The sequence below is a fragment of the Sarcophilus harrisii genome, chromosome 1 (genome assembly GCF_902635505.1).
Source record: "Sarcophilus harrisii chromosome 1, mSarHar1.11, whole genome shotgun sequence".
Taxonomy (NCBI): domain Eukaryota; kingdom Metazoa; phylum Chordata; class Mammalia; order Dasyuromorphia; family Dasyuridae; genus Sarcophilus; species Sarcophilus harrisii.
In genome coordinates, this window is record NC_045426.1 from 169702508 (window position 1) to 169730400 (window position 27893).

At 39.4% G+C, this 27893-nt stretch overlaps 2 protein-coding genes across 3 annotated transcripts in view; one reads left to right on the forward strand and one right to left on the reverse strand.

Moving 5' to 3' along the window:
* The window catches only part of PTCD2 (pentatricopeptide repeat domain 2), a 41576-nt gene extending 24825 nt beyond the window's left edge, over positions 1-16751 (reverse strand). Inside the window, exons 1-4 of one of the 2 annotated variants that reach the window (XM_003763043.4) lie at positions 16398-16751; positions 13914-14006; positions 6760-6889; positions 3822-3939 (exon numbers count right to left, since the gene is read on the reverse strand). In XM_003763043.4, coding sequence (XP_003763091.2) covers positions 3822-3939; positions 6760-6889; positions 13914-14006; positions 16398-16512 — 456 coding nt within the window. In that variant the 5' untranslated portion in view covers positions 16513-16751. Of the gene's footprint in view, positions 1-3821; positions 3940-6759; positions 6890-13913; positions 14007-16397 lie in introns of those variants that run through there. The other variant, XM_031966724.1, reaches the window with a different exon arrangement.
* A 17-nt stretch (positions 16752-16768) lies between these two features.
* Positions 16769-27893, forward strand: part of MRPS27 (mitochondrial ribosomal protein S27) — a 120910-nt gene continuing 109785 nt past the window's right edge. Inside the window, exons 1-2 of the mRNA XM_031966707.1 lie at positions 16769-16841; positions 20781-20858. Of these exons, the coding sequence (XP_031822567.1) occupies positions 16769-16841; positions 20781-20858 (151 nt within the window). The remainder of the gene's footprint in view (positions 16842-20780; positions 20859-27893) is intronic.

The window sequence follows — 27893 nt, forward strand, 5'->3', positions numbered from 1 at the left end:
AAATGGTTTTTATACACTGCAAAATCTTATCTGATCAAGATTTATTTTCCTCTGCAGTCTGCACAGTTGGCTTTCTGAATACATGGACATACTTCTGACAGGCCAGGGGTTCAAAACCTGACACTTGGTCAGTAAGAGGAGAACTGATTTGAGAGCAGACTCCTTCCCTTCTGGCAGCTGTATCTCTTGGGACAAGACTTCCAATCACCTGAGGAAAGGTAAAACCACTCTTTTTTTAAAATTTTATTTAATAGCCTTTTATTTACAGGATATATACATGGGTAACTTTACAGCATTAACAATTGCCAAACCTCTTGTTCCAATTTTTCACCTCTTACCTCCCCTACCCCCTCCCCTAGATGGCAGGATGACCAGTAGATGTTAAATATATTAAAATATAAATTAGATACACAATAAGTATAAGGTAAAACCACTCTTAAGAATAGTCTACACTCTCCCAATGGGGTGATGTCTCACTGTGGCTGGATTCAAGCCAATCCAGTGTCAGTCAATATCAGCCCTAGAATTGGGGGTGGGAGAAGGGGCTCACAAGAGCCTAGCATTTGCTAGGAAAAGACTCATCTTTTCTCTCTAAGAAGCAGAGCTATACTTGTAATACCAGTTCACAAAAGCCAATTGTTAAATTTTCAACATGAGCTCATTTATACCTTGGAAAATTGCCAAATGCAAAAATAATGGCCTGAGTGATTGTTTTGCTGATTGTCTAGACTTTTTAAGAATGTGATGGAGAAAACATTAGTACTACAGATTAAACTTCAAAGTGGGTCATGTGTAAAATCTCACCTCTTCCCATAGAAACCTAATTGCTCAACATTATCAGCACATCGTTGCTGACAAGTGTGGTTATTTAAAGAATCTAGGAGTGAAAGGACTCAAATAGGGAGACAAAAATTTTCACAGATGTTCCTCTACTCTAGGCAAGCCTGATGGATAAATGTCAAAATTTACAAAAAGCATATATAAAAACTGATGAGTCACTTCACAGAAGAATCCATTATAGGAATCCCTTAAATAACCAGCTTTCTTTAGAATGTTCACAATAAAATTAGATTTATGAGCTTTCCACGTAGAAATTCTATTTATTTCCCCCAAGGAGAGGGCTTGATACTTCCCAATGAAAGTTCTAAAAATAACCTCTATTTCTAGTAAGTTATCAAGGTGCTGATTTTGCTTTTGCCACACCAGCACAAACGGTAGTTAACATAAGTCTTGGCCCTCAGGAGATGCGTTTATCAAGGTACAGATAATTGCTACTCTGGTTTGAGATCATTAAGTTTTAAGTCAGAGAGCAGAGTTTGAATCTTGCCTCTTACAATTATGACTTGTATCACCATGACAGCCTCTCTGTGCTGGTTTCTTTCTCTATAAAATAGGGTTGGTTTGTTTGTTTTTTAAGAGTTAAGGGGTGGAACAGCTAGGTGATGCAGTAGACAGAGCACCAGCCCTGAAGTCAGGACCCGAGTTCAAATGTGACCTCAGACGCTTAACACTTCCCAGCTGTGTGACCCTGAGCAAGTCACTTAACCAGAACTGCCTCAACAAAAAAACAAGAAAAAGAGATAAGGGAAAGGAGCCTCCACTTACGATTTCATTGCTAAGTGGCTCAATGAATAGAACTGCTAGCCTGCTTAGTGTCAGCAGACTTGAGACTAGGCAAGCAGACTAAGCAAACTATTATCTTTTCTCTGCCTCAGTTACTCATCTGTAAAATGGGCTTAATAAAAGCACCTACCTTCCAGAGTTGTTGTGAGGATCAACTGAAATGATGGTAATAATAATAAAAGGTAAAGCAATTACTTTGTCCAAAGTGGGGGCACCTGGGTGGTACATTGGATAGAGTAGTGGGCCTGGGTTAGGAAGACTCATCTTTGTGAATTCAAATCTAGTCTCAAACATTTACTAGCTATGTGACCCTGAGCAAGTCACTTAATTCTGCCTCAGTTTCTGTATCTGTAAAATGAACTGGAGAAGGAAATGACAAGCCATTCTAGTGTCACTGCCAAAAAAATCCCAAATGGGATCACAAAAAGTCGGACATGACTGAAATGACTGAATAACAACAAACAACAAATGTCCCAAGCACTGTGCTAAATGATTTATAATTATTATCTCACTGTGCTAAATCCTTTATAATGATTATCTTATAGATAATAATTTACCATGCTAAGCATTTTATAATAATTATCTCCTAGATATAATATTTCATTGAGCTAAGCCCTTTATAATTATTATCTCACAGAGATAATAATTCACTGTGCTAATAAATGATTTAAAATTATTTTCTCTATGATAATAACTAACACATATATTGCTTACCATGGGTCAGGCAGTGTACTAAGCACTTTATAATAATTATCTGCTAGAAATAATAATTGGTGTGCTAAGCGCTTTACATATTTTTTTTTATATAAGAGCTAACATCTGGTTCTGACTATGAGCCAGGCATTGGGCTAAGTAAATGCTTTACAATGATCATTTCTCTGAGATAATATTTGTAAAGTGTTTAGCATAGTGCCTGGTCCATAGTCAGCACTATATAAGTATTAGCTATAATTTAACATTATTAGTTCTGAACAAAGACATTCCCTCTTCTAATGCAAAAATGTAACTGTTCTGTAACTTGCAGCCTCAGAGAGAGAACTGGAATGCTGACAAGTTAACTACACTGCCCATGATCAGAAGTCTAGTGCGCATCAGAGGCAGTAGTTCCAAGTCAGTTCTCCATGTATCACTCCAGGTTGCCTTTCAAATACTCAAAACATTCAATGGGATCACAGCCATTAAAAAAATAAAAAAATCTATGTCAGCAGTGGTAACAGCACCTGTAATACCTATAATATATAAACCTTAAATATATATACAACTATGTTATTATTATTGTTGGTATTATGCTGTCGAGAAACACTTAAATGCACAAAGATGCATTTCTAAGTGTTAAAAGCATAGAATTCCCTTTCCTAGAAAATAATTGCTTTCTCATTCATCTCCTACATAAGGCAGATATTTATATGTGGGTCTTTTGAAAGTGAAAGACACCTTAATTCTTCAACAATAAATAAGCAGACCTTCCTATAGAAGAAAACTTCTTATAATTGAAGAAATTAATTAATAAACCTTCAAGTTATCAGCCAGCTTGTACTTCAAAGAATCCTAGACTGGATGAAGACCTGGGCTATAAATCCTACCTAACTTTGATTTCCACAGATCAATTAAGTTCTGTTTACCTCAGTTTCCACATCTGCCTAACTAGAAGACCTTATGAGTAGCAGATGAAATAATATTATGTTTAATTTTCTGAAAACTACAAGTGATTGGGTGAAAAGAATGTTGGATTTAAAATCCAAGTACATCAGTTCAAATCTTGGTTTGGCTATGCTACACTGTGCATATCCTCTATTCTGTGTCTGTTTCCTCACCTAAAAAATGGGGAGTTGGATTAAGTGACTAGTTCTTTCTAGATCAAAATCTATGATCTTGTCAGTGGTATCAAATTCAAAAAGGGGGCCACTAAATCATACAGAAGAATCCCTGTGGATTGTATACTGACTTAGGAGCCATAGTAACATTATCTATGTTCTAAGAATGCAATGGCACAAAGGAAAACTGTGATAAAAGGAGATGATTTTTCCCTATGACATTAGCAAAATGGAAACTTATGGGAAATGGCCAACATCACCCTTATGGTAAGTGGCTAATGTCACCTTCATGGAAAATGGCCAATGTCACCATTATGGGAAATGGCCAATGTCTCTTTTATGGAAAATGGTCAAGGCAAAAAAGACAAATTATAAATGACAGACCTGGTCTTTGATGAGCTCCACTGCAGATTGTTCTAGGTTCAGCTCATAGCAAAGCCTTATAAAAAGAGGTCCAAATTTATATTCCCCTAAGCTGATATTTCTGTTTTCAGCATGGTACCTGATAATGAAAGAAATAAAAAAATTCAAACAGTAAGAGAGAAGGAAAGAGGACAAATACCTAGGGAATTTCTAGGGAATTAGGGAGATTCAGAGATACAAGTTCTATATGAACATTCAAGGAACGGCATGAACATTTTATTATTGGGATGATTTTTTTTTGATAGCTTTTTATTTTTCCAACTACAAGCAAGGATAGTTTTCAACATTCACATTTGCAAAAACCTTGTTATCCAAATTTTTCACCCTTTCTTCCCCCTCCTCTAAACAAGCAATCCAATATAGGTTAAAGATGTGCAATTCTTCCAAACGTATTTTCATATTCATCGTGCTCAAGAAAAATCAGGAAAAAAAAAAAAAAAAAACAGAAGAAAAAAAAATCCAACCAAGCAAATCCAACACCAACAAAGATTAAAATACTATACTTTGATCCACATTCAGTCTCTAGTTCTCTCTAGATGCAGATGGTTTTTTCCATTACAAGGGATAACTGCCCTGAGTCATTTCATTGATGAAAAGAGCCATGTCCTTCAGAATTGATTGAATGAAAGGAGATAGAGCCCCATTCCTTGCCCTGCAGACATCTCCTTTTCATAACTAAGACAAGCTACTGAGATGATGGACTAGAGCTTGAACAGTCCTGGTTTCCCTCTATTTTCTCCCCCTCTATTTCTGCCTGCTCTCCTTTACTCTATGAGCACCATCATTGTACTCTCCCACCTCCACTATAATAGTCACTTTCTTATTAGTAGTAACATCCATGCTAGCCAGCATTTAGATTTACAAGGTGCTTTACTTTGTCCAACGTCATCTCATTTGATCCTTACAACAACTGAATGAGGTAAATGCTACTACTATTCTCACCATTTTAGAGATGTCACTAAAGTTAAGAAAGTTTAATTGAGTTTGTCACACAGTTAGCATGTGAGGTAGCATTTGAACTTGGATCTTTCTTTCAAAGTCCAGAAGCACTTCCTCAATTTAACTGCCATAATGAGGCAACAGAAAAGAATTCAGAATTCAGATTCAGGTTGTTTTGGTAATTAAATAAGGGAATAGATTTGAATGCAGTCTGAAAATGGTAATATACTATTTATTTGTTTTTGTTTCTATTAATACAAACAGCTAGCTAGTACAGTAGATAGAGTGCTGGGTCTGAAGTTAGTAAGACCTCATTTCAAATTAAGCATCAGAGACTTCATTTAACCTCTGCCTCAGTTTCCTTGACAGCAAAATGGAGTTAAAATAGTACCTTTTTTCCAGGTGTGAGGATAAAAGTTGATAATATTTCTAAAGAAATTAGTCCAGTGGCCTGGTAAATAATAGCTTATTAATTCCTTCCTTCCTTTCTCCCTTCTATACTTACTTCTTCACCCCCTCACTCTTTCCTCTATCCTTCTTTCTTCCCTCTCCCTCTTTTCTATTCTTCCTTCTTCCCTTTTTTTCTATCTATTCCTTTTTCCCTTCCTTTCTTCCTTCACTCCCTCATTTCTTCCTTTCAATCCTTTTTCCTTATGAATTTTCTCTTCCTTTCATGCTTTCTGCTTTTCCCTTCTATCTTTTCTTTCTTCCCTTCTTTTCATCCTTTCTTTCTTCTTTCCTTCCATTCTTCCTTCACTCCCACCTTTCCCCCTTCTATCCTTCTTTCCATCATTTCTTCCTTCCTCCTTCTCCCCTCCCTCTCCTTCCTCCTCTCCCTTTCTTCTTCTTTCCTTCCTTCTTTCTCTCCCTCCCAAAAATAGACCTTACTAGAACTTCTTAATCATAAGAAATCTGATTAAAGAAAATACATCACTTGAATAACATGGGAAGAGGGTCTGACAGTACATTGCATAAAGCATTTAAGTGCCTTTTATGGGCCAGGCATTGTGCCGAGTCCTAGGGATACAAAGAAAGGCAAAAACAGAATAGATATGTACAAAGTAAATATATGGTAACCTCATAGGGAAACCTGGGAGGACTGGGAAAATCTGCTGCAGAAAGTAGAATTTTAACTGATTCTCAAAGAAAAGCTAATGGGAAGAATTATATATAAAGAAGAGCCAAAAAACAGTGATGGGAAGGGAGAAGCAAAAGGATACCTAGCAAGTCCTTGAGTTGTTTAGGAAATGATGAGAAAGCTGCTCTAGGCCCCCTCCTATAGTGGAGGATCCAGAAGGAACTCTCCAATGTTCCACCCTCCTTCCTCTCCAGGCAGAGCAGATCCTGTTGCAGAGGGTACTGAAGGAGGTAAATTTCAGTGACCTTGCAGGGAGATGAGACCCAGGGATTATTTCAATCATGCAGCTCATTAGCTTTCTCACTATGCACAGAGCATAGAAGTAAGAGATCATACAGAGAAAAAGGAGCCCCATTAATATGTAGAACTAACATAACTAACATAGCATTTTCTGGCAAGTAAGACTGAAGCAGGAGAACTGCTTTACAACACACAGGTTGTCCACAGGCACCCTCATCTGCACCTGGAAACCGAAGGGACAATTCTCCTCTGGGAGAATCCCAGAGGCTGAGAGATGAAAGAGAGGACAAACAGCAGAGGGGAAGATGAGTAAAAGGAAATACAAAAAAATTCCACTTTGTAAAATCTCAATACTATGATGAGTCTTCCAGTTTCCCAATAGTAGAAAAAGTAATGGGTAGACTGTGTGAAGTGGAGACTACTGCAGTGGTTTTACCTACTCCACTTTCCTACCTTTGCATTTCTGCATACCCTCTGTCAGTGGTTAGTGTGAAAAGCATTCCTCCTAATAGGGCATTGGGACATTCTTCCATCCATAGTAGTAAAAAGCAGGAAAAGGAGATCACCGAGGAAGCACCTCACCTGTAAATGGCACTTCTTGCCAGCTCCATGTCATCTTGGGTTTCACACAAATGGAGCAGGGTTTTCAGTTCCTCTTTTAAGATGAGACCCTTTTTCTTCATTTTCTCTTCAATGTCTTTAAAATAGATTTCTGAAAGAAATCCAAGTGTGGCAATCATCACCTGGGCTACACTGTGAAGGAATCTCAGCTAATGTATTAGGGGAACCAAAAGGAGTTCAAGGTGCAAGTACTGCAGAGGACCATTCTCAATTGGAGTCAAACAACGAGCATTAAATATCTACTATAAGCCAGACACTGTGCTAAGTGCTGGGGATACAAAGAAAGGTAAAAAACAATCCTCAAAGAACTAAACTTCTCACAGGGAAAATAAAAATAAAAATAGTTATGTACACACAAGACTTGTATGGAGTGGATTCAAGGTAACCTCAGAGGGAAAGCGGGAAAGACTGGGGAAAATCTGCAAAATGTAGGTTGTAAGCTGATTTTTAAAGGGAAACTGTAAGGAGGAGGAGAGAAATCCCAATAAATAGGGGATTGCCAGTGAAGCTGACCTCAAGCAGACTTACAAAATCTACAGATAAATGTTAAGTTGGAGGAAAAAAGGAAACAAAATGGAAGCACATATAAAATCTCCTGGCAGAGACCGGCTCAGTGGATAAAGTACTAATCTTGGAGTCTGGAAGACCAGAGTTCAAATCTGTCCTCAAACACTTAACACTTACTGGCTGTGTGACCCTGGGCAAGTCACTTAACCCCAATTATTTTGCAAAAAACAAAAAAATCTCCTGGCAGATGAGTTTTTATAGATTCTGAATATGAAAACAGAAAGGGAAAAAAGAACTGAAAGTGTACGAAACATGGTTTTGCGGTTTCTTTTTAGCAACAAGGTTTGACCTTGCTTTTGATAACTGGTATATATTATTCCAGGACCTGTACTCTTTTATTGCGGGTCCCCCTCACCCCCTGTCCACATGGTTTAAAGCTTTTTTTTTCCCTTCCAAAATATCTTGGGGTTTACTGGCTAGATTTCTTTCTTAAGCCAAACCAACTTCTTAACCCATTTCTTAAACCTAAACCACTTTGATTCTCATTGATTGGCCACCAATAGGAGCTAGGTCAAGCCCCATTTGGATTGTGTTTGGGTCCTGAGTGACTCAGACTGAATGTAAATAGCAACCATTTCTGCTTTGGCCAGAAACCCTGAGAGTCTTCCCCTCCTAGATATATTTAGATTTTTTTTTTTTTTTTTGACTAGGTGAAAGAGGAGATTTTTTGCCTCAGTTGCTTCTTAACCTTGATCACTGAATGGGTGCAGCTTCAGTCGAACCGAGACCTATTGAAGATTTTAGCTTAAAAACCGCCAAGGTCTCCCAATCCATCCAGGGCTTCTACAATTATCTTGAGTTATATCTTGATCTATATCCAGATGGGTCTGGAGGGAAAAGTGAGGCAGGTAACCGTGCCCAGCCCTCCCCTCACTCAAATCCAACTCACTTACATGTCATGGTCCTCTTAGAGAATGAAGGAGCAATGATCTTGTACCATCTGGGAATTCTTGACATTTCTTTCTTGAGATGCAACTCTACCCCCTCCAACATCTCCTTCATATTTCTCTTTATACATGATTTTTTGGACTTTTGTAGAAACTGTCATGGGTTAGAAACCAATTCTTAAATGCAAGCAACAAAGATGGGCTATTTCTTGTCAGCAGCAGGATCACTGAAAGTAGCAGTCTTTAGCCTTTTTTGAAAGGGTTATATTCCCATGTAAGTTACTAAAAGGGCAGCCCCAAGGTAAATACTATGCTTTGAAGCTAGCAAGACTGGATTTTAGCTGGGATCTGTGCAGAGAATGGCTAGGAGGCAGATAGAATGCAGGTATCTGCTTTCCAGAAGGCAGTAAGAATTTCTTAGTATTTTAAGTTGATTTTTTTTTTTTTAAGTACCAAAAAAGTACAAAATTTGGTGATAGGTGTGATGGTCAAGTACTTTGGAAGAATGGAACTTGGAAACTTCATGAAAAAGAGATAGGATTCTGGGGAAATAGTGAAAAAAGTAAGAAAATGTCAAGTGTTTCAGATTTCCTCCCATATACAGAACAAATGTGTGCCTCAGGGTGAACATAGATTGGTAAAATACAAAGAAGACATGGGGCAGAATCCAAGTCCTCCAGGGACAACTTGAAGACCTGAAGAAAGACCCCAGGCACTTCAGTGAAGTGCAAACACCTCCGGCCTAACTTCCCAGAAACACCAACTGGGTACAGACTCCTAGGGCTGGCTGAGTGTGACTGGAGCTTCAGCAGCACCCACAGAGACTTCCACCCACAGCAGACAGTGCCAGGAGTAGGGATCTGAATCCAGGAAGATGGAGGGAATCTTGACTCATCAGTAACTGCTAAGATGTGGTTCTGGATGAGAAGGAACCAGCACATCCCATGAGTGCAGGCAGAAGCAGTGGGGCAGGGACAATACTGCTTCCGGGTACTTTTTGAAGAGTGGAGTTATTGGTTTAGGGTTCCACGTCACAGGGGAGAACTAAAGTGAAGCTAGAGGCACTACCCCCCCTTCCCCCATGATAATTAAAGGTGCTTATACTAATATCTCTTATTAAAAAAAAAATGAACTGGTAAAGAACAACTCCACCATAGAACTTTACTATGGGAACAGATTAAGTCATCTTCAGAGGAGGGTACTAAATTTAAAAAGCTTCTTCTACCCCAAAGAGTAACATTAAATGGCTCCCTGCCCAGAGAGAATTTATAGAAGAACCCAAAAAAAGACTTTAAAATTAAGTGAGAGAGATTGAGGAAAAACAAAAAACCCACCAAAACAAAACAAAACAAACAAACAAACAAAAAAAAAAAAAACAAGATTATGAAAAGAAAGCTAGCCAACTAGAAATAATTCTTTAAAAATTAGATCTGGGCAAAGCCAAGCCAGTGAAGCTATAAGAGACCAATAAATAACAAAAGAGAATATAAAGAATGAAAAAATAGGACAGAATGTGAAAAATTTTATAAGAAAAATAATAGATCTAGAGAACAGATCAAAAAGAGGAAATTTAAGAATTGAACTACCTGAAAGCGGTTACCAAAAAGATGAAATCTGACACAGTAATAATACAAAAAATAAGCTAAGAAAACTACCCTGGAGTGATAGAACATGATGGGAAAGTAACAAAAGAAAAAAAATCTACTTATTACCACTTCAAAGAGATCCCTTTTGGAAAACACAGGAATATTATTGCCAAATTTCAAAAATCCCAGATGAAAGAAAAAAATGTGCAAGAAACAACAACAACAACAACAATTCACATATGCTGGAGCTATAAAGAATTGTTGTTGTTTGTTGTTCTTTCAGAGAGGATCGTGGCATCAGGGAAGTAATGTCATGACATGCAAGTGAATTGAATTAAGTAATGGAGGGCTGTGCAAGGTCACCTGCCTCACTTTCCCCTTCAGGGCCATCTGGGTCCAGTGGCCAGACATAGATCAAGACAATTGGAGATGGCTTTGGATGCGATGGGAGACCTTGGCCTTTTTAAACTAAAATCTTCAACAGGTCTCAGTTTGATTCAGGCAAGCCCAATCAACGATTAAGGCGAGGTAGAAATTGAGGCAAAGAATTTCCTCTTTTGTCCAAACCAGAAATTACATTCACTCTGAATCAATCAAGGCCCAAACAAAGATCAAATGGGGATTGACCTGGTGGTCAATCAATGAGAATCAGAGTGGATAGAAAGAAATGTAGCCAGTAAACCCCAAGATATCTTGAGAAGGTTCAGAGATCCAAAAGAAAAAAGCTTTTAAGGGCATCTGTGAATAAAAGCACGGTACCCTATGTAGACAGAGGGAGGAAGGGAAGGGGATTTATAAGCAATAAAAGACTATAAGTACTGGTATTACATATACCAACAATCAAAAGAAATAGGCCTGTGGCTAAAAATATATCCAGCAAAATTATCCATAATATTAAATGAAAAAAGCATTTGAGAAACTTGTAGACTTTCAGGACTTTGTCTCAACCAAACTAGAACTTAGTAGAAAATTTAACCTGTAAGAGCCAATATCAAAAATTAGTTTCAAGGAACAACATAGACAAATAATATGTTTTTTACAAGGAAATGTATTCCATATGTTTAAGATGGGCATCAGTAATTTAGTAGGTCAAAAGAAAGATTGGGGCAGAGTTAAGTATGATCTGATTCTATCAAACAATTCCTTATCAAAACTGTCTAGGAATAGGTAAAAACCATGTCTTACAAATATGTCTTACAAATAAGGCATTTGATGGGGAAGGAGGGCTATATATATCAAGAAGGGTATAGCACTTCCAAAATGTATAAAGAAAAAAGGGGGGAGGGAATAGGATAATGTGGTGTACAGAAGGATGTGTAGATTTATGGCAGTGGGACAAGGTATATAGATTAATTAGCAAGACATAAAAGTTAAGGTGGGGTATAATAGAAGAGTATGCAGAGTCATGGTAGTGGGATAATGAGAAAGGGATAGAGAGGGAGGGAAAGGGTGGTTCAGGATAAGGTGGAGTAGTGAAAAGTGTTTAGAAGAACAGGAGTGGAATGAGGTGATTAAGGGGAATGGGATAAAAAAGGGAAGAAGGAATAGGGAGAAGCTAAGGAGCAGAATTAAAGCAGAAGAATTAGTTAGGGATTAAGACATAAGAGATATACACAAACACTACAACAAGGATCAGGAGTAGAATTTAATAGGAAAAAAAAGTAGGGCTAGTAATCACTGATCTTAGACAAACTGAATCTTGAAGATTCAATCAAGGGAGAAATCTACGTTATATGTAAGCTATATTGTTTTAAATGTATGTTAACATGTGGGTAAATGTGTATATGGACATATATGTATATATGTGTGTATATAGATATATATATATGTTTCAGTGAGTGTGAATATATACTAACTAGCCTGCTTGGGAGAGGTAGAGGGGGATGAAAGGGGAAAAAAAGAAAGAATCAAATAAAATGTACAAAGCATAGAACCAAAGGATTACCTACAAGGAACTAAAGGAAAGATGGAAATACATGAATATAATCTCTTCTATTATTATATATGCTTTCTTGAAATGGAAATTTATTGTTATATAGTTTGAATCCTTCCTGATGTTCTGTTGGGACATGATAATGGTTTGTTTTTTATTTTCCTTTAAAAAAATAAAATTTTGTTCAATAAAAAATTATTTTTAAAAAGAAAACAAAAAACAAACAAACAATATGTTTTGAAAAAATAGAAACAAATACTATGAAAATATGACTTTAAATCAGAGGAAAGGAATTTTATTATCTATTAAAATAAAAATCAAAGAAAGCTGGCCACATGAATTTATGATAATACCGCCTATGTCCTAACTCAGGATTCTCATGTTTTGGGGGGCTCAAAGGGTTGCCCTCATATCCACAAGACATTAAAAGAACCACTGTGACCCAGGGTGGTGGGTAGATTCGCTATGGAGAAAGACATGGACAGGATTCATAGAGTAGGAGAGAATGCAGGCAGAAGGTGGAAGGAGTGTCCATAGCAACTAGGCAATTCTACTCAAGCATCTCAACAAAATGGGGCCTCAGTTTTCTAATCTGTGAAATGATAAGGTTGCTTTTATTCTCCAAAACTCCTTTTAGCTCTAACACTCAGCTTCTATGACATATAATTTCCATTGTTTAGAGATTTCAAATGCATTGAGATTTTAAATGGGATAACTCTCCACCTCCTTAAAGATGTCTTCAAGTATTCAAGGTTACTAGTAATTTAATCTGCATTTCAAAATGAATTGACAAATGTTTACCGAGTGTCCACCCTGTTCCCAAGGCAGTGTTAGGTGCTGTAGGGAGTACAAGATGTATTCCATACTGCCAAGGAGCTGAGGATCCAATTAGGAGGATGTGATTCATATCAATGACATAATCATGGACCAAACAAGCTCTAAGATATACAGCAGTGACTATAATTAGAATCCAAATCCAGAAAATTACTTAGCCTAGGGAATGCTTCAGAAAGCATATGGATTTTGAGCTGGGTTTGCAAAAATAGGTAGAATTTAAAGAGGTAGAGGGAAAACAAATATCATGCAGTACAATCCAACGAACAGTTTTTCAACACCTACTGTGTGCCCTGTACTAGGAAAGATTCTGGGGACATCAAGACAAAACAACAACCATCTAGTCCCTGACTTAAAAAACAAAAAAAAACTTGTTTTGTTATAATCCAATTCTTCATGATCCCATTTGGGATTTTCTTGGCAGAAATACTGCAGTGCTTTGTCATTTCCTTCTCCAGTTCATTTTACAGACAGGGAAATTGAGGCAAATAGGGTTTCACATGGCTAATTAAAGTGTCTGAAGTCAGATTTTAATTCACAAAGATGAGTGTTCCTGACTCCATGCCCGGCACTCACGCGCACACACACCAAGCATGAACATGACATATGGAAAAGATTGTAAAACCAATCTGATTAAAGAAGTGGGTACATATTGAGGAATAATGAAAAACTCTGAGGTACTAAGTAGGATCCAATTGTAAGGGGATTTGGAAGCCAAATGACAGAATTTGGACTTTGGTTTGTAGGCAGAAGGGAGTCGTAACAGATTGCTGTTTAGGTGAGTGATAGAATAGTGATATTTTTACAAGATTAGTTTAGCAGTGCTATTCAGGATGGGATGAAGATGATTTTAAATCATTACCTCCATTCAGTGGCTAAAATATGAATAAAAGATGCTGGAAAGAATACTGGTTTTGGAATCAGAGAACCTGAATCTGAACTTTACCTGTAATAATTGCTACCTAGATGGCAGCCAGGCTGCTGATGCAGTGGACCAAGTGCCTGGACTGGAGTCAGGAGGCCCCCGAGTTCAAATCTGACCTCACTTACTAGCTATGTGACCCTGAGCAAGTCACTTACCCTGTCTGCCTCAGTTTCCTCATCTGTAAAATGAACATAAGAGTACCTACCTTCTAGGATTATTGTAAGGACCAAATGAAATAATATTTGTAAAGCACTTAGCAGAGCGCTTGGTATGTGGTAAGCACTAAATATATGTTAGCTATCATTATCAACATCATCACTATTATTATTATAATGAGGAGGATCACTCAATAAAAAGCAGCTTAACCAAACCATCATCATTACCTTTTTTCCCATTTAATCTATAGGAAACAGCCACTTTCGCTTTCTGGAATTCTTCTAGTTTCATGATGTCATCTGTAAGCAGATAGCGTTTCCCTAAAAGTTTGAGAGGAAAATAAAAACAGCAAAAGAAATTTATTGGCTACATGGTTAATCAGCAATTACATAGTATATACTATAATTTCAAAAGCTCTATATCAATCATCGCCTCTGACCTTTGTAATTAGGGCAAATATAAATTATTCTCATTTTAATGATAATATAGCCGTGGTTCAGAGAGGTTAAGTAAGTTACTCAGGAGTCACAAAGATTATTCAATAATTGATTGGTTTGAGGCTGGATTTTCTGGCTCGTACCCAGTATTTTCCCACTTTCACTCTCCTTGGTGGATCCCTGAAAGCCATTTTCTTGCTCTCCCTAGGCTAGCCATCTCCAGATGAGAACAAATCCCATGCAAACATTAAGAAAAAAAAAGACACAAAACCCTCTGTTTGCATTTCTTTAGTGATAATCTTCAATAAGTCTGGGAACAGGCAATCTATGTTAAGAGAAAAATCAGGCGTGTCTGACAATAATGCTGTATGTAAGGATCAATTGAGGCCAAGTTTGGAACTTTATTTTACCTGATTTTTTTTTGCTTTTTCTTTTTGGTATGTGTTTTCTTTTGCAGTCATGCAAAACATTTCCACATTAAACGTGTCATTAAAAAAAAAAAAAACAGAACAAAAAAGAAAAAAAAAACACAAATTAAGAAAGTTTAAAAAGTCTGCTTTAATCTGCACTCAGACTCCATTGGCTCTTCCTGCGTAGTATTTTTCATCATGTCGTTAAGAACTATCTTACATCAATGCACACTGAGAACAGCTAAGTCATTCACAGTTGAGCATCCCACAAAACTATTACTGTGTACAATGTTCTGCTCCCTTCACTTTGTTCATCTAAGTCTTCCCAGATTTTTCTGAAATACTGGTACCATTACTATAATTATATATTACATATATATTATTATTATATATTATATCATGTATATTAATATATATATATATATATATATTACAATACTATAATAGCCTTTGATTTGGTCTTTCTGCTTCAATCTCTCTTCATGTCAATCCATTCTCACTCAGTTATCAAAGTAATCTTCCTAAAGCACAACCAGATCCCACCACCTTGTTGTTTAGTCATTTGACTTATGTTCTACTTTTCATGATCCCACTTTGGGTTTTCTTGGGGAAAAAAAAAGCCTGGAATTTTTTTTTTCCCAGCTCATTTTACAGATGAGGAAACTGAGGCAAACAGGGTTAAGTGATAAGGATCACACAAATAAAGTGTCTGAAGTCAGAGCAGGAAAAATGAATCTTCATAGTGCACTATGGCGCCACCTAGTGCCCCATTCAATAAACTATTGATTCTCTATCATTTCCCTACTATCCTGGTTTTCTTTCAGAGGATAACTGCGCTTGACATATAATGGGTACTTAATAAATGCTTGCAGACTTCTCCCTTCCCATTTCTCATCTGCCCCTCTGTTCCTGCACTGCTTCTTTGTTTTCCTCCTTTTGGTATAATGGAAAGGATTAACTTGCCACAGGAACAGAACTATATTCACAAAAAAAATAAAGGTAGTGAAGCTTCTTAAACTGTGGGTTGCACCCCCATATGGGCTCATGAAATTCTAATTTTCTTTTTTGTTTTTTCTTTTTTTATTATAATAACTTTTTTTTTGATAGAACCCATGCCAGGGTAAATTTTTTTTTTTTTACAACATTATCCCTTGCACTCACTTCTGTTCCGATTTTCCTCTCCCACCCCCCACCCCCTCCCCTAGATGGCAATCAGTCCTATACATGTTAAATAGGTTACAGTATATCCTAGATACAATGTATGTGTGCAGAACCGAACAGTTCTCTTGTTGCACAGAATTCTAATTTATTTTCAGCGAATGTCTGGTTTGTATTTGTAAACCTGTAAAGTCGCTCAGTTTCCCTCAAGCTCCTTTGCAGAAAAGGGACTAGATGCTAAAGCTCCTTCCAGCTCTGCAACCCGGAGCATCACACAAGCGCTTGAAAATGATCCCCACCCTCCACAAATCCTCCTTTGGAGGTGAATCTATCCACATTTTCTCGTTTTCTTCAGGTGCAAAAAGGGGATGATAAACGGCATCCTCGGGGTTCCCGAGAGGATAAAATCCGCGATTGGATTCATGTTAAAAAATGGAGCCTCTGATCTAACTAGCAACGTTCTGGGTATTGCCGAGAGCCGTCCCTCGGGGCCTAAGATCACCCCTAGCCAACGCTGGGCAGACTTTCCGGGCCTTCCCGGAAGTATTCCTCCAGGAAGCGAGGGGCAGACTGACGTCCGCACCTCCCGGAGGGGGACGAGAGCAGATTACGTAATGGGCTGCTCCATAAGCAACCGCGGCCCGATTCCCAGTCCCAACCCTCCCATGGCCCCTAGGACAAAAGTCGGGCCCCGGGGAGCGGGTACCTCCGAGGGCCCAGCGGCAGCAGCCGGGACGGAACCCTAACAGCACGCCCGAGGTCGCGGAACGCTGCACGGTTTCCAGGAGGGCTCTATTCGAACGCCAAGACGCAACCGCCATTCTGGTCACACTCCCCCTCCCCCGACCGTACCAACTGCAGGACGTGGGGAGGGATGTCGCAGAATTGCTAATTTATAGAGTTCCTGCCCCCGAGTCACACCCACCCCTTTCAATCGCGGGTGCTTCTAGAGGGCCGCTGAGCGTCTCGGAAGAGAAAGAAAAACTCTATCCCAGGTTTCCCTCCCTCGGCCGCGCCGCGCGGTCCTTTTCCCCCCGGTGCCCTCCCGCGTGGGCGTCGCCTTTGGTACGTTCCAAGATGGCGGCGCCCACGGTGCGGCACGGGGTGCTCCTGGCCCGGAGTTTGGCGCTCTCTCGGTCCTCCCTGGCAGGTGGGTGATGGCTGTTCCCCCGGTGGTGGGAGGCTGCCGCCGTTTGCCTCCCCGAGGGCCGGCTGTGGAGCTGGCATAAAGCGAGGCTGGGCCAGGAGAGCGGGAGAACACGAGGTTTGGGTGCCAGGAGAGAGAGGGGTTCGAGGAGTGTGCATGTGACACGGGGCAACGGTTTTGAACCTTCCTAGGACACGCGGGGAAATAGATTTGGTTTGGTCCTCTGGGAGGAATCCGCAGCCTCCTGGAGCCTGCATCTGACCCTGGTTAAAGGGTCTCTCCGGAGACGTACATGAAAATACCCACAGCCATCCGGCTTGCGGAATTGTCCTGGCCCCCGGCAAAGTAGCCGTCTACCTGCATTGCTGTGCACAGACCCTTTTCGCGCCTCTTTTTTAAAAAACAAAAACAAAACGTGGAGTTCCCGCTCCAGTGTATAACGCGTGGGGGTTGAGTGTTAATCACAAACCACGTGGCCACTGACCTTGGCCAGGCCTTCTACTTGACCTTTCCTTGACACAGTATTCTTGTCTGTACAGAGTGAATGATAATGACATTAGTGTAATGTACATTAATGTAATGGACAAGTAATCCCCAGAATCCGTCATTATCTCTCCGTGTCATCCAATGTCCATTGAACCTCTTACTGTTCTTGCTACCTTGGGAAGAGCTATTTCGTCATCGTTTAGAAATCTAGAGTAAACTAAAGTTCATTGTGGATTCTGTCTATAATCTTCGCCTCTCAGGAAGGGGCTGGGAACCGTTCTTAATTCCAGCGTTTTTCCCTTTTTAAATTACTTCCTATTTATCTTTAACTATGGAGTTTCCAACGGACACAGTTAAAACTAAGAAAACCAAAAATGATATTTGAATTTCAATTCCAGTCTACTTATTCAACTACTTTAGCCTCTCACTTGACTCTAAACCCAGGTGGTGTTTGCAGCAGTGTCTTAGGACCTTGTTTAAAGCCACAAAATATTTGCTGGCAATCATCACTAAACATTTTGTGAAGTTATTTTTTCATTTATTCAATACACATTAAGTGCCTGTGCCTATTGTTTGCATGTTATTTTCCTCCTTGAGCTTGTAAGCTTCCTCAGGGCAGAAACCCTTCCTTCCTTCCTTCCTTCCTTCCTTCCTTCCTTCCTTCCTTCCTTCCTTCCTTCCTTCCTTCCTTCCTCCCTCCCTCCCTCCCTCCCTCCCTTCCTTCCTTCCTTCCTTCCTTCCTTCCTTCCTTCCCCCTCTCCCTCTCCCTCTCTCCCTCCCTTCCTTCCCTCCATCCTTTCTTTCCTTTCTTCTTTGCATCCCTCTCTCCCTCCCTTCCTTCCCTCCATCCTTTCTTTCTCTTTCTTTCCTTCCTTCCTTTCTTCTCACCCTCCTTCCCTCCCTCCCTCCTTCCTTCCTTCTTTCCCTCCTTCCCTCTCTCCTTCCTTCCCTCCCTTTCTTTCTTTCTTTTTCTTTCTTTCCTCTCTCCCTTCTTTCCTGCTTCTTTCTTCTTTGCATCCCTCTCTCCCTCCCTTCCTTCCCTCCCTCCTTTCTTTCTCTTTCTTTCCTTTCTTTCTCTCTTTCTTCTCACCCTCCTTCCCTCCCTCCCTCCTTCCTTCCTTCTTTCCTTCCTTCCCTCCTTCCCTCGCTCCCTCTCTTTTTCTTTCTTTCTTTCCTTCCTTGCCTCCCTCCCCTCTTTCTTTCCTTCCCTCCCTCCCTCCTTCCTTCCTTTTTCTTCCTTCCTCTCTCTCTCCCTTCCTTCCTTTTTTCTTTTTGATTTTTATTTAGTTTTTGTTTTGAAATGTTTGGGGTTAAGTTACTTGCTCAGGATCACACTGCTAGAAAATGTTAAATGTCTGAGGCCAGTCTTGAATTCAGATCCTCCTGTTATTTTTTCATCTCATAACTTCAATGGCTTCCCCTTGTCCAATTATAATTTTCAAAAAATTATTTTCACCTAATTGGTTAACTTTTTTTTCATAATCTTGTTTTTCTTGGGTGGTTTTTATTTATTATTATACTTCAATGCCTCTAATTTGAATTTTTAAATTCTTGTTTGAGTTCTATAAATTCTCTCTGGGCGGGGAGCAATTTCACATTACTCCTTGGATGAGAAACTTTTTCTTACTCTCTGAAGATGAACCTTTGTCTTCCTTATTCCCATAGTATGTTTCATTGATTGGGGTTCTTCTTTGCTGGTTCATTTTTTTTTTTTTTTAATAAGAGATATTAGTGTAAACACCTCTAATCATGGAGTGGGGAGATGGTGCCTCTAGCTTTTGTTTCTTACAACTCTGACCTGGACTCAGTCCAGAGCTCCACCTTCCTGTAAGTGCCAGCCAGCAGCATCCCACCCGGCTGTTTCTGTACTTACTGGGGCCATACACAGCTGGGCCGTGTGAAGCTGGGCCTGGTGGTCCCAATCAACCCAGATTCACTCCTCTCCTGGACTCAAATCCCAAGCTGACAAACATTTCTGGAGGTGAAGGTCTTCGTTTCTGCTGAGGCAGCAGCCATACCCACTGAGCCCCAGGAGTCCCCAGCTAATGTGTCTGCCAAGCTAGCCCAAAGAGAGGAGTTTGTACTTCAGACAGTTCGTCCCCAGCCTGGGGTCTTTTCAGATCTTCTGCATCTGGAGGACCCTGGTTCTGCACCAAGTCTTACTTTTTCAGCAGTCTGTGTTCATCCTGAGGCACAAATTTATTCTGTTTGTGGGGGAAATCTGGAGAGTTTGAAATTTATTCCACCAACTTCCCAGAATCCTCCCCGCATCTTTACTCATTTTGACCCCAAATTCTTCCCTGTTGGGAACTTTTTGAGTTGTGTCTTTATCTGATATGTTAGCTACTAGTGTCTTTCATTCATTTCAGTCATGTCTGGCTCTTTGGATTTTTTTGGTACATTTATTGGAGAGGTTTGCCATCTCCTTCTCCAGTTCACTTTACAGATAAGGAAAGTTAGGTAAACAGTGAAGTGACTTGCCCAGCATTACACAGCTAGTCAGTGTCTGAGGCTGGATTCACATTCAGGTCTTCTTGACTCTACCTTCTATCTGCTCCGTTAGCTACTCTAGTTCTCAGCTTTTTGTTACCCCAAAGTGTGCAACTCTGCCACTGTCCCTTTATCTAAATCACTGAGGAAAATGTTAAGCCTCACAAGGCCAGATACAAATCCCTGAGGCTTCCACTAGAGAGCTGGCATCAAGCCATTGATATTTGGGGATTTCAACCATTTAATCCGTTCTACCTAACTGTACATTTGTCTGGCCTACAGCTCTCTTTTTTGTCCACAAGAATTAGGAAGTTGGTCAAATAGTTTGCTGACATCTAGATAGATTATATAGGGCTCCTAAACCAGTCCGGTAACTATCAGTCAGATATTGAGCATTTGAAAGTTCTTCTTGTGGGCCAAGCTCTGGTGGATACAGGGGGCACAAAAACAGTTTTTGCCCTCAGAGAACTTTAATTCTTTGGGGTGGTAACATGTACATATGAAAATGTAGTATACATAAATACAAATAAGAAAACTGAAACCAAAGAGATTTGAGTTCTCTGTGAGAAAGAGTGTAGGAAACAAAACCCCAAAGAGGAGACAACTGAATATATGTTCTTTTAAAAAATAATATTTTGTTTTTTTTCCAATTATATATACAGTTTTTAACATTTTTTGTTTTGTTTTGTTGAGGCAATCTTTGCCTCTTAACATTTTTTTTTAATTTTGAATTCCAAAAATTTTCCCTTCCCTTCCTGAGACGGTAAACAATTTGATATGTTATATATGTACAATCATGAAAACACATTTCTCTATTAATCATGAATAACAATGCATAGAAGTCATGAATAACATGTATTCTTTAGAATAAATGGAAAAAGAAATTTTAAAAAAAGAAATAAATCTATGAAATGATATCTACTGCATAACAAGCCTATTGAGATAGCTCTCCTTTTCTTCTCTTAGGTAAAAGATGCCTGCTGTCTGCAGCTTATGTGGATAGTCAGAAATGGGAAGCAAGAGAAAAAGAGCTTTGTAATCTAGGTAAGTTTTACATGTATTGGGGGGGGGGGGGAGGAATTTGTAAATTTTTTAAGTGCTTGAAATATTCTTGGGAGCCCATGCTCCTAAGTTCACTACTCCAATTATAAATATTCATTAGATGAGAGAGAGAAGGAGAAAAAGAAGGAGAAAGAGATGGAAAAGGAGAAGAGAAGGGGGAAGGAAAAGAGAGGGAGAGGAAAGGAGAGCATTTATATTAAGTGGTACTGGGCATACAAATACAAGCAAATAGGAAGGCTGCTGCTCCTCTCAAGGAATTTACATTCTATTGGGGAACTCAGCACATAAAAAGCCGAGAACGGTAGGGCTGCTAGTTTGTAAAGAGTTCAGAAGGGAGCCCGGTATAAAGTAAACAAGGCTGAGCATTCTCACAAAATGGATCATGTCTAGGACTCATCTGTCTGAGATTGGGCCTGGGGGAGGCATCTATCTCCAGGGTAGGGAGGCTGCTACTGAGGAGATGAATTTTAAAAGAGAATTAGCAGTATATGAAACACCTAGGGATTATGTTTGATAGCTGGATTTCTTGTACTGCCAAGCAAATTTACTTCCAAATTGCTCTATCTTTGTGGATGCTTTTCAGGCACCCCTCTCTTCAGAATCTTTGCTGTCTGTGATGACTTAAATGGATTTTATTCTTGTTTTCATTATCAACCTCTTCATCCTCCAGTTTATCTTGTTGCTTTCTTCAAAATTCATCATTGGCCTTTATTATTTAGCTGAAAGGTCCCATTTTTGAGAATAGTGCAATACCTACAGTTTCACCAAAGCCATTTAGAGGAGAAAATGCTTCACTTGCAATGCAGTGGGATGCTAATTATACTAACCCCTTGTTCTCTCATGTCAGATCATGTTTCAGACAGCAGCCTGAAGTCCTGAGGGGGAATGGGGGGATGGCTTTTTAAATAAAAATCTAGATACTCCAGACTATTGGTGTCCTGCCTTTATGTGCATAATCCCCCTAACATTGATTAGGTTAAATAATCTGTGGTTAGGGATTGAGACTAGATTTGTGATTTCACAGATTTAAAGAATTCTTGGAAGAAACTCCCTCCCTGTTAATAAAGCTAATTACTGTTTATATGAAGCACAGACAGGTTGATTGATCTTCCTAAAGTCATGTATGTATCAGGCAGGACTGGAATTAAGATTTTTCTGTCTGAAACCAGCCTATCCACTATATTATATTACTTTTCTTAGATCAGGGATAATCTTATGTAACTATTGGAATTTTTTGTTGTTGTGCAATTTTTCTACTGTATTTTCTATAAATTTCATTTTTGGCTTCTTTTAGTTTTGAAAAAAAAAAAACAAAAACAAAACCACAACTTACTCTTCCAGTAATTATTCAGCTGGATTTTCTCTACAGGTTCAGACTTTCACAGACATATTTTGGGGCATTAGGAGTATACAGTCTCTTCATGATAAGATAGGAACAGATCTGTGATCTCAGTGATAGAGAACTCCCAGCTGGGGAAATCTCCTCCCCTTGTCAGCACCTCATTGCTGAGAGCCCTGAGATGTTACTGGGCTTGCCTCGCATCACATTTGGGTGTCTGAGTGGCCCTGGAATCCAGGTCTTCCTTCCCCTATCTGTTGTACCTTGAGGCCTCTCAGTCAGAATAAAGAAACAATTTTTCCTCCCATCCTCCCCTCTCCGCTCTCCTCCCCTCCAACAGAGCAACAATAACTGCAGTCTCAGCTGGCCTCTTCAAAGCTGGATCCTGTGTGATATCCTCAATACCTTCCAGCTAGATAAAGAAGAAAGCCCTGTGTAGATAAAAGATAGATATTGAAGACAGACCAGAGAAGAGTTTTATAGAGATCCATAAAACAATAGGATGAAGAGGCGACACCCTGAAAAGATCAAAGCCTGAAATCCATTTCATTCTGAAGAGGTGGCAGGTTTGGAGGGGTCATAAGAACCTGGTAGCAACACAAAGATATAAATGATCTAAATTTGTGTCTCTGTTATGGGTTTGGCAGTGTAATAAACATTTAAGCACTTAGGTTACATGGAATGCAAGATTTAGAGCTTGTGGAGCTCTCAGACCAGTCAGTGGACAGGACAAAAATACCTAGATAAATAGAATATGTGGTAAGTATATTTGTAAAAATAAAAATCCTTTGTGAGATATCAGAAGGAACTGACAAAGGATCAAGGAAAACTTTATGGAAGAGACATTTGAGCAGGGCTTTAGAAAAACAGGTAGGAATTCAGTGAGCAAAAAAGGGAAATGGCTGCACTTCAGACTGGGGAAATGTTTAATGCTTAGGGTATACCATAGGCAAGAAGCACTTAGCTTGTTGCTATGGGGCAGTGTCTGCAAGGGCACAGAGGGAGGGTAAGTGAGAGCTAAGATGAGCACTAGACTGGAAGGTTTGGGCGGCACCAGATCATGGTGCCTTGAAAGCCAAGAAGACTTTAGACTTTTTAGGAATCAGTGAAAGGTTTTGAGGAGTGACTTCCCCAGGTCTGTTCACAAGATCATTTTGGCAGGATCAGTGCAAGGATTAGAGCTGCAAAGGAGGCCTTTCTAACAAACCACAGGGGAGATAGTGAAGGTCTCTGTCAGAGTGGTGTCTGGGCGGGGAGAGAACGAGGAGATTCAGAGAGAGAACCCAAAGATGGGAGGCTGAGTGGATAGAGATGCTGCTGATAGAAATACTCATGTCAGAAGAAGTGGTGTTAGGGAAAATGACAAACTTGATTTGGTGCAGGTCAGATGTTCTAGTGTTAGTGTCTTTTCAGCCCAAATCTAAATCCAGAAAGTGGATAAAGTTGCCAACAGAATGTGTATATAGAGAGAAGGGCGGAAGGAGGGAGAGAATTCCTGATTCACACCCTCTGTCATCCCCTCTCATAATTGTCCTCTAGTTAGCCTCTCTGTCTCATCTCACCCTCCTTCCAATCCCTCCTCCATACTGCTGATTCTCTTAAAGTGAGGGTCTCTCCTTGGCATTCTTCTGCTCAGTAACTCTGGTCATGTCCAAGATCCCACATCACAAGCCATTATTTTGCATTTAAGGCTCTTCACTACCAGGCTCTTTCCTGTGTTAACCAGTCTCTTTGTGCTTTCCTCCTCTCCATTCACCCTTGTGATACAGTCATGCTAATTATGCTAGCCTGCTTGTTCCTTGAATATAAGGGTTCAGTTTCCCACCCTCTTGCTTTTGCCTGAAAAATGCTCTCCTTCACCTTTACATTTTTTGGCGTACATCCCAGGCTTCCTTTTAAGACCCAGCTCAAATGCTACCTGTTATAAGTGGTCTTATCTGATCTCTCCCACCCTCTTTTACCTGTGGCTTCTCCCATAAAGTTAACTTCCTTCTATCTGTAGGTGACTATTTGCATTTTATCTCTTTCCTTGAGAGCTGGTATTTTTTTTGTGTTTTTGCCCTTTTTTGAATTCACAGGCTCTGGTACATAATTAAATGATTAATGGTTGTTGAGTAATTGATTGGGATCTAGGGTCTTGTGAGGCTTAAATGAGATAATAAATGTGAAGCATTTTGCAAACCTTAATTGCTTTATAAATTCAGAGAAGTAGTAGTAGTAGCTGCAGCAGCAATAGTAGCAGTTGCTAGTAAACTTTAACAATCAGGTGCTCTGGGGTGGGGGAGTGGGGAATCTATGCATACATGCTTTTAGGTTTAATTTGCCTTATTAATACTTTGTTAAATCTCCAGCAGGGGTCTGAAAAAGTATAGGTCCTAATGTAGTCCAATGAACTAAGAATGGTTTTTACATTTTTAAGTAAAATTTTGTTGTATTTAGAAATTGAGGGGGAGGGGAGGAAGGAACAGTATTCTTCGCTCTCAGGCTGTTTAAAAATGCTTATTTCTAGGATGTGTTACTTATACTGAAAATTTAACAATCTGAAAATTTAACAAATCCCCCTTGGATTTGAGTGTTGGGAATGGGGTTGAGAAGTGATCTCAACATTAACTATGGCCCTACTTTCAACATGGCCACCATGCTAATATCATCACAGCATTTTTTTCTAAAGCCTCCCTATATGGGGAGTTTTGTGGTGCTTCAGATTTCTACTGAGCACATTTTAAAAACCACATTTAGGTTGTTGAAAATGCCCATCTGAAATAAGTATCCCTTTTTTAAAAGGGATGGTTTCCTTGGCTCTTTTGGATATCTTTTGTAACATTTAAACCAAATGGGGATCTCCCATTATTTAGATCAATGGATCCAGGTGGAGATAGGATGTCAGTAGCCGATATCTCCAACCATATCTTACAGATAAGAAAACATGATTTACTTAAGGTTTTAGAGTAAATAAGCATCCAGGATGAGATGAGGAGCCCAGTCCTCTGTCTTCATTGACAGTACACTTTGACACTCCTTGTCTTCTGAGGATCTTCTGTCTCTTGCCTTTTTCGGTGGGCAGAGGGATTGATGAGGCAGTCAGGGTTGTGATTTGCTCAAGGTCACACAGCTAGTAAGTGTCAAGTATTTGAATTCAAATTTGAACTCAGGGCCTTCCAATGGAGCATTTACATATACAAAAGGATCACAATACAAATTCTTTTTAATATAAGTAATTACTCCATCATTTATATCTTGTACATAGTAGGTGCTCAATCTATATTTTTAAAAATTTCATTGATACCTTTTGTTTTTATGTCACATTTCATTTCTAGACATTGTTGTGCATATGAAACTACTCAGTAAGGCCTCCCTTCTAACAAAGGAAAACAGTTAAGGAAAATCACTCAATGCAGCAACCATGTCTGAGACTTTGTACAATGTCCTGCACCCATTATCTTCTCAATTCTCCAAGGACAGAAAGTATTCTATTACCTCATCTCTATTTAAAAAACAAGATTGGTCCCCATGCATTTGAGAACCAAGCCTATCTTAATGAAGGACCCAAAATTGTTGATTATTGTCTTTTGTTTTTGAAGAGGCCCAAAATGACATCATTCTCTTGATGTGAAGTTATAGTGTGGCCGACTGGCTGATCAGACCAACCTGAGCTCAGAATGCTCTAGCACCAGTCAGGCACAAATGAACATTTGAGTGGAGGTGTTTCTAAAATAGATCAGGAGAATTATGATAAAAATTAGGCAACTGCTAACAAGAAAATAAGCCAATGGTACTCAAATAAATTAATATTTTCTGTCTCTCTTTCTGTGGAAAACCACTGTATACAGAAGTAGCCAACTTTGTGGTTAATTGCTTCACACAGATTATGGTTTTATGATTGTTGATCTAGAGGTAGGGAGAATCTCAATCTCAGAGGTCCTCAGATCATTGATTTGCAGGTAGAAAGGACACCCCTCCCAATCCACCTGTCACTTCCCCAACTTGCCTTATTTTACTGCTGAGACAGTGACAGAATGTATCTGACATCATTTAGGTAGCAAGGAAATGGCAGAGCTGAGATTAGAATCTGGACTTTTATAGTCTAAATCCTGTGGTGCTGGGGATGATTTCCCGTCATATCATGCTGCTGCTAACCTATTGAAAACAAGAGCATTAGAAAGTATGGATGTAGGGAAGAGATACATGCACCTGTATACATTTATATCTGCTTTATGGCATTCCAAATTTAAGAGGTCAAATAGAATATTTGCCAAGGGCATACCATTGGAGCCACTAGTTTGTGCAGTGGATTGAACCTTAGGTCTGGAGTTAAGAGCACCCGAGTTAAAATCTGGCCTCAAACGTTTATTAGCTGTATGATCCTGGGCAAGTCACTTAATCTTAGTTGCTTCTCCCTTCCCCTTTCCCCGCACAGAATGAGTTTTGTCTGTCTTTCTCTCTTTAGAGCCTAGTACAGTGCCTTGTATGCCATAAGCCCTTAATGCATGTTTATTAACTAACAGCTCCACATTTCTTTCTCTATGAAATAGAATATGTAAGACATTATTTTTGCCTTTGGGATAAAATTCACACAAAGCAAAACAGAAGGCCAGTGTTTTGTTTTGTTTTGTTTTTCTCACCAATTTATTCATTTATTTAATTTTACAAATTGTTTTTAAGGTTTCTCTGGTTTATGTTATGAGTTTTTATTAAATGGTTCCAGTGATAACATCGATGTGGAATAAAGACATCATCATGGAAGTAGATGGTTAGGTCAGTTGTGACAGTATACAAATGTGTAATAAATTAATGCACACACACACACTCTAACTACTTGCTTCTACTGCTGGGAAGACTGAAACTGGGGGATTATTTGAGGTCCTGAGTTCTTAGCTACATCGGACTAAGCTGATCCATGTCCACACTAAACCAAGCACCAGTATGGTGACCCTCCTCTATGGAGGCAGAGGGCTACACAGCTGCCTTAAGATGGGAAAAACCAGCACAGATACAAAAAAAAAAAAAAGGATCAGGTGAAAGCTTCTATGCCAATTAGTATTGGAATCCAACTTGTGAGTAGAAATTATACTTTTGCTCTGGGTAAGACAGGAAGACCCAATATCTTCCCAGCCCCCCACAAAAGTGTTATGATTGGAAAAGAAAGTGGGCTGATCTTGTCACAAGAGTGCAATCTGAGTTAAGTGCCGCCCTGAACAGGACTTAGCTTCTGTGAAGAGTCTGTGTAAAAATAGGGATGAAAATCACGGCATGAGCAGAGGGGTTAGTTGGGGTTTGTACCATGGTGATGAGATCCACTGAAGCTAAAGCTTCTGGTTTACTGATATCTGCTCATTATTAGGCTGCTCACAGTTCCTGGATTACATGCATGTTTAACAAAACATGGGATTATAATGACCTTGAAGTAAAAGTACCCCCTTTAGAATAGATTTCAGGCCCAGCCAAATGAATCGAGTAGGGGACTTAAGAGGATAAAAGAGAACCATACTGCACTACTTTGTGTGTGTGTATAAGCCATGTGTTGATTTAAACACATATATTTTTTGGACACACATCTGTTGTGTACGTATATCTACACCCTTGAATATGTAACACCCTATGTTTTTTGTATAGTGCATTGTGATTCTCCTTTTTGTGTGAGTAGCTATAGGTGTGTACAAACATACACACATTTTCTC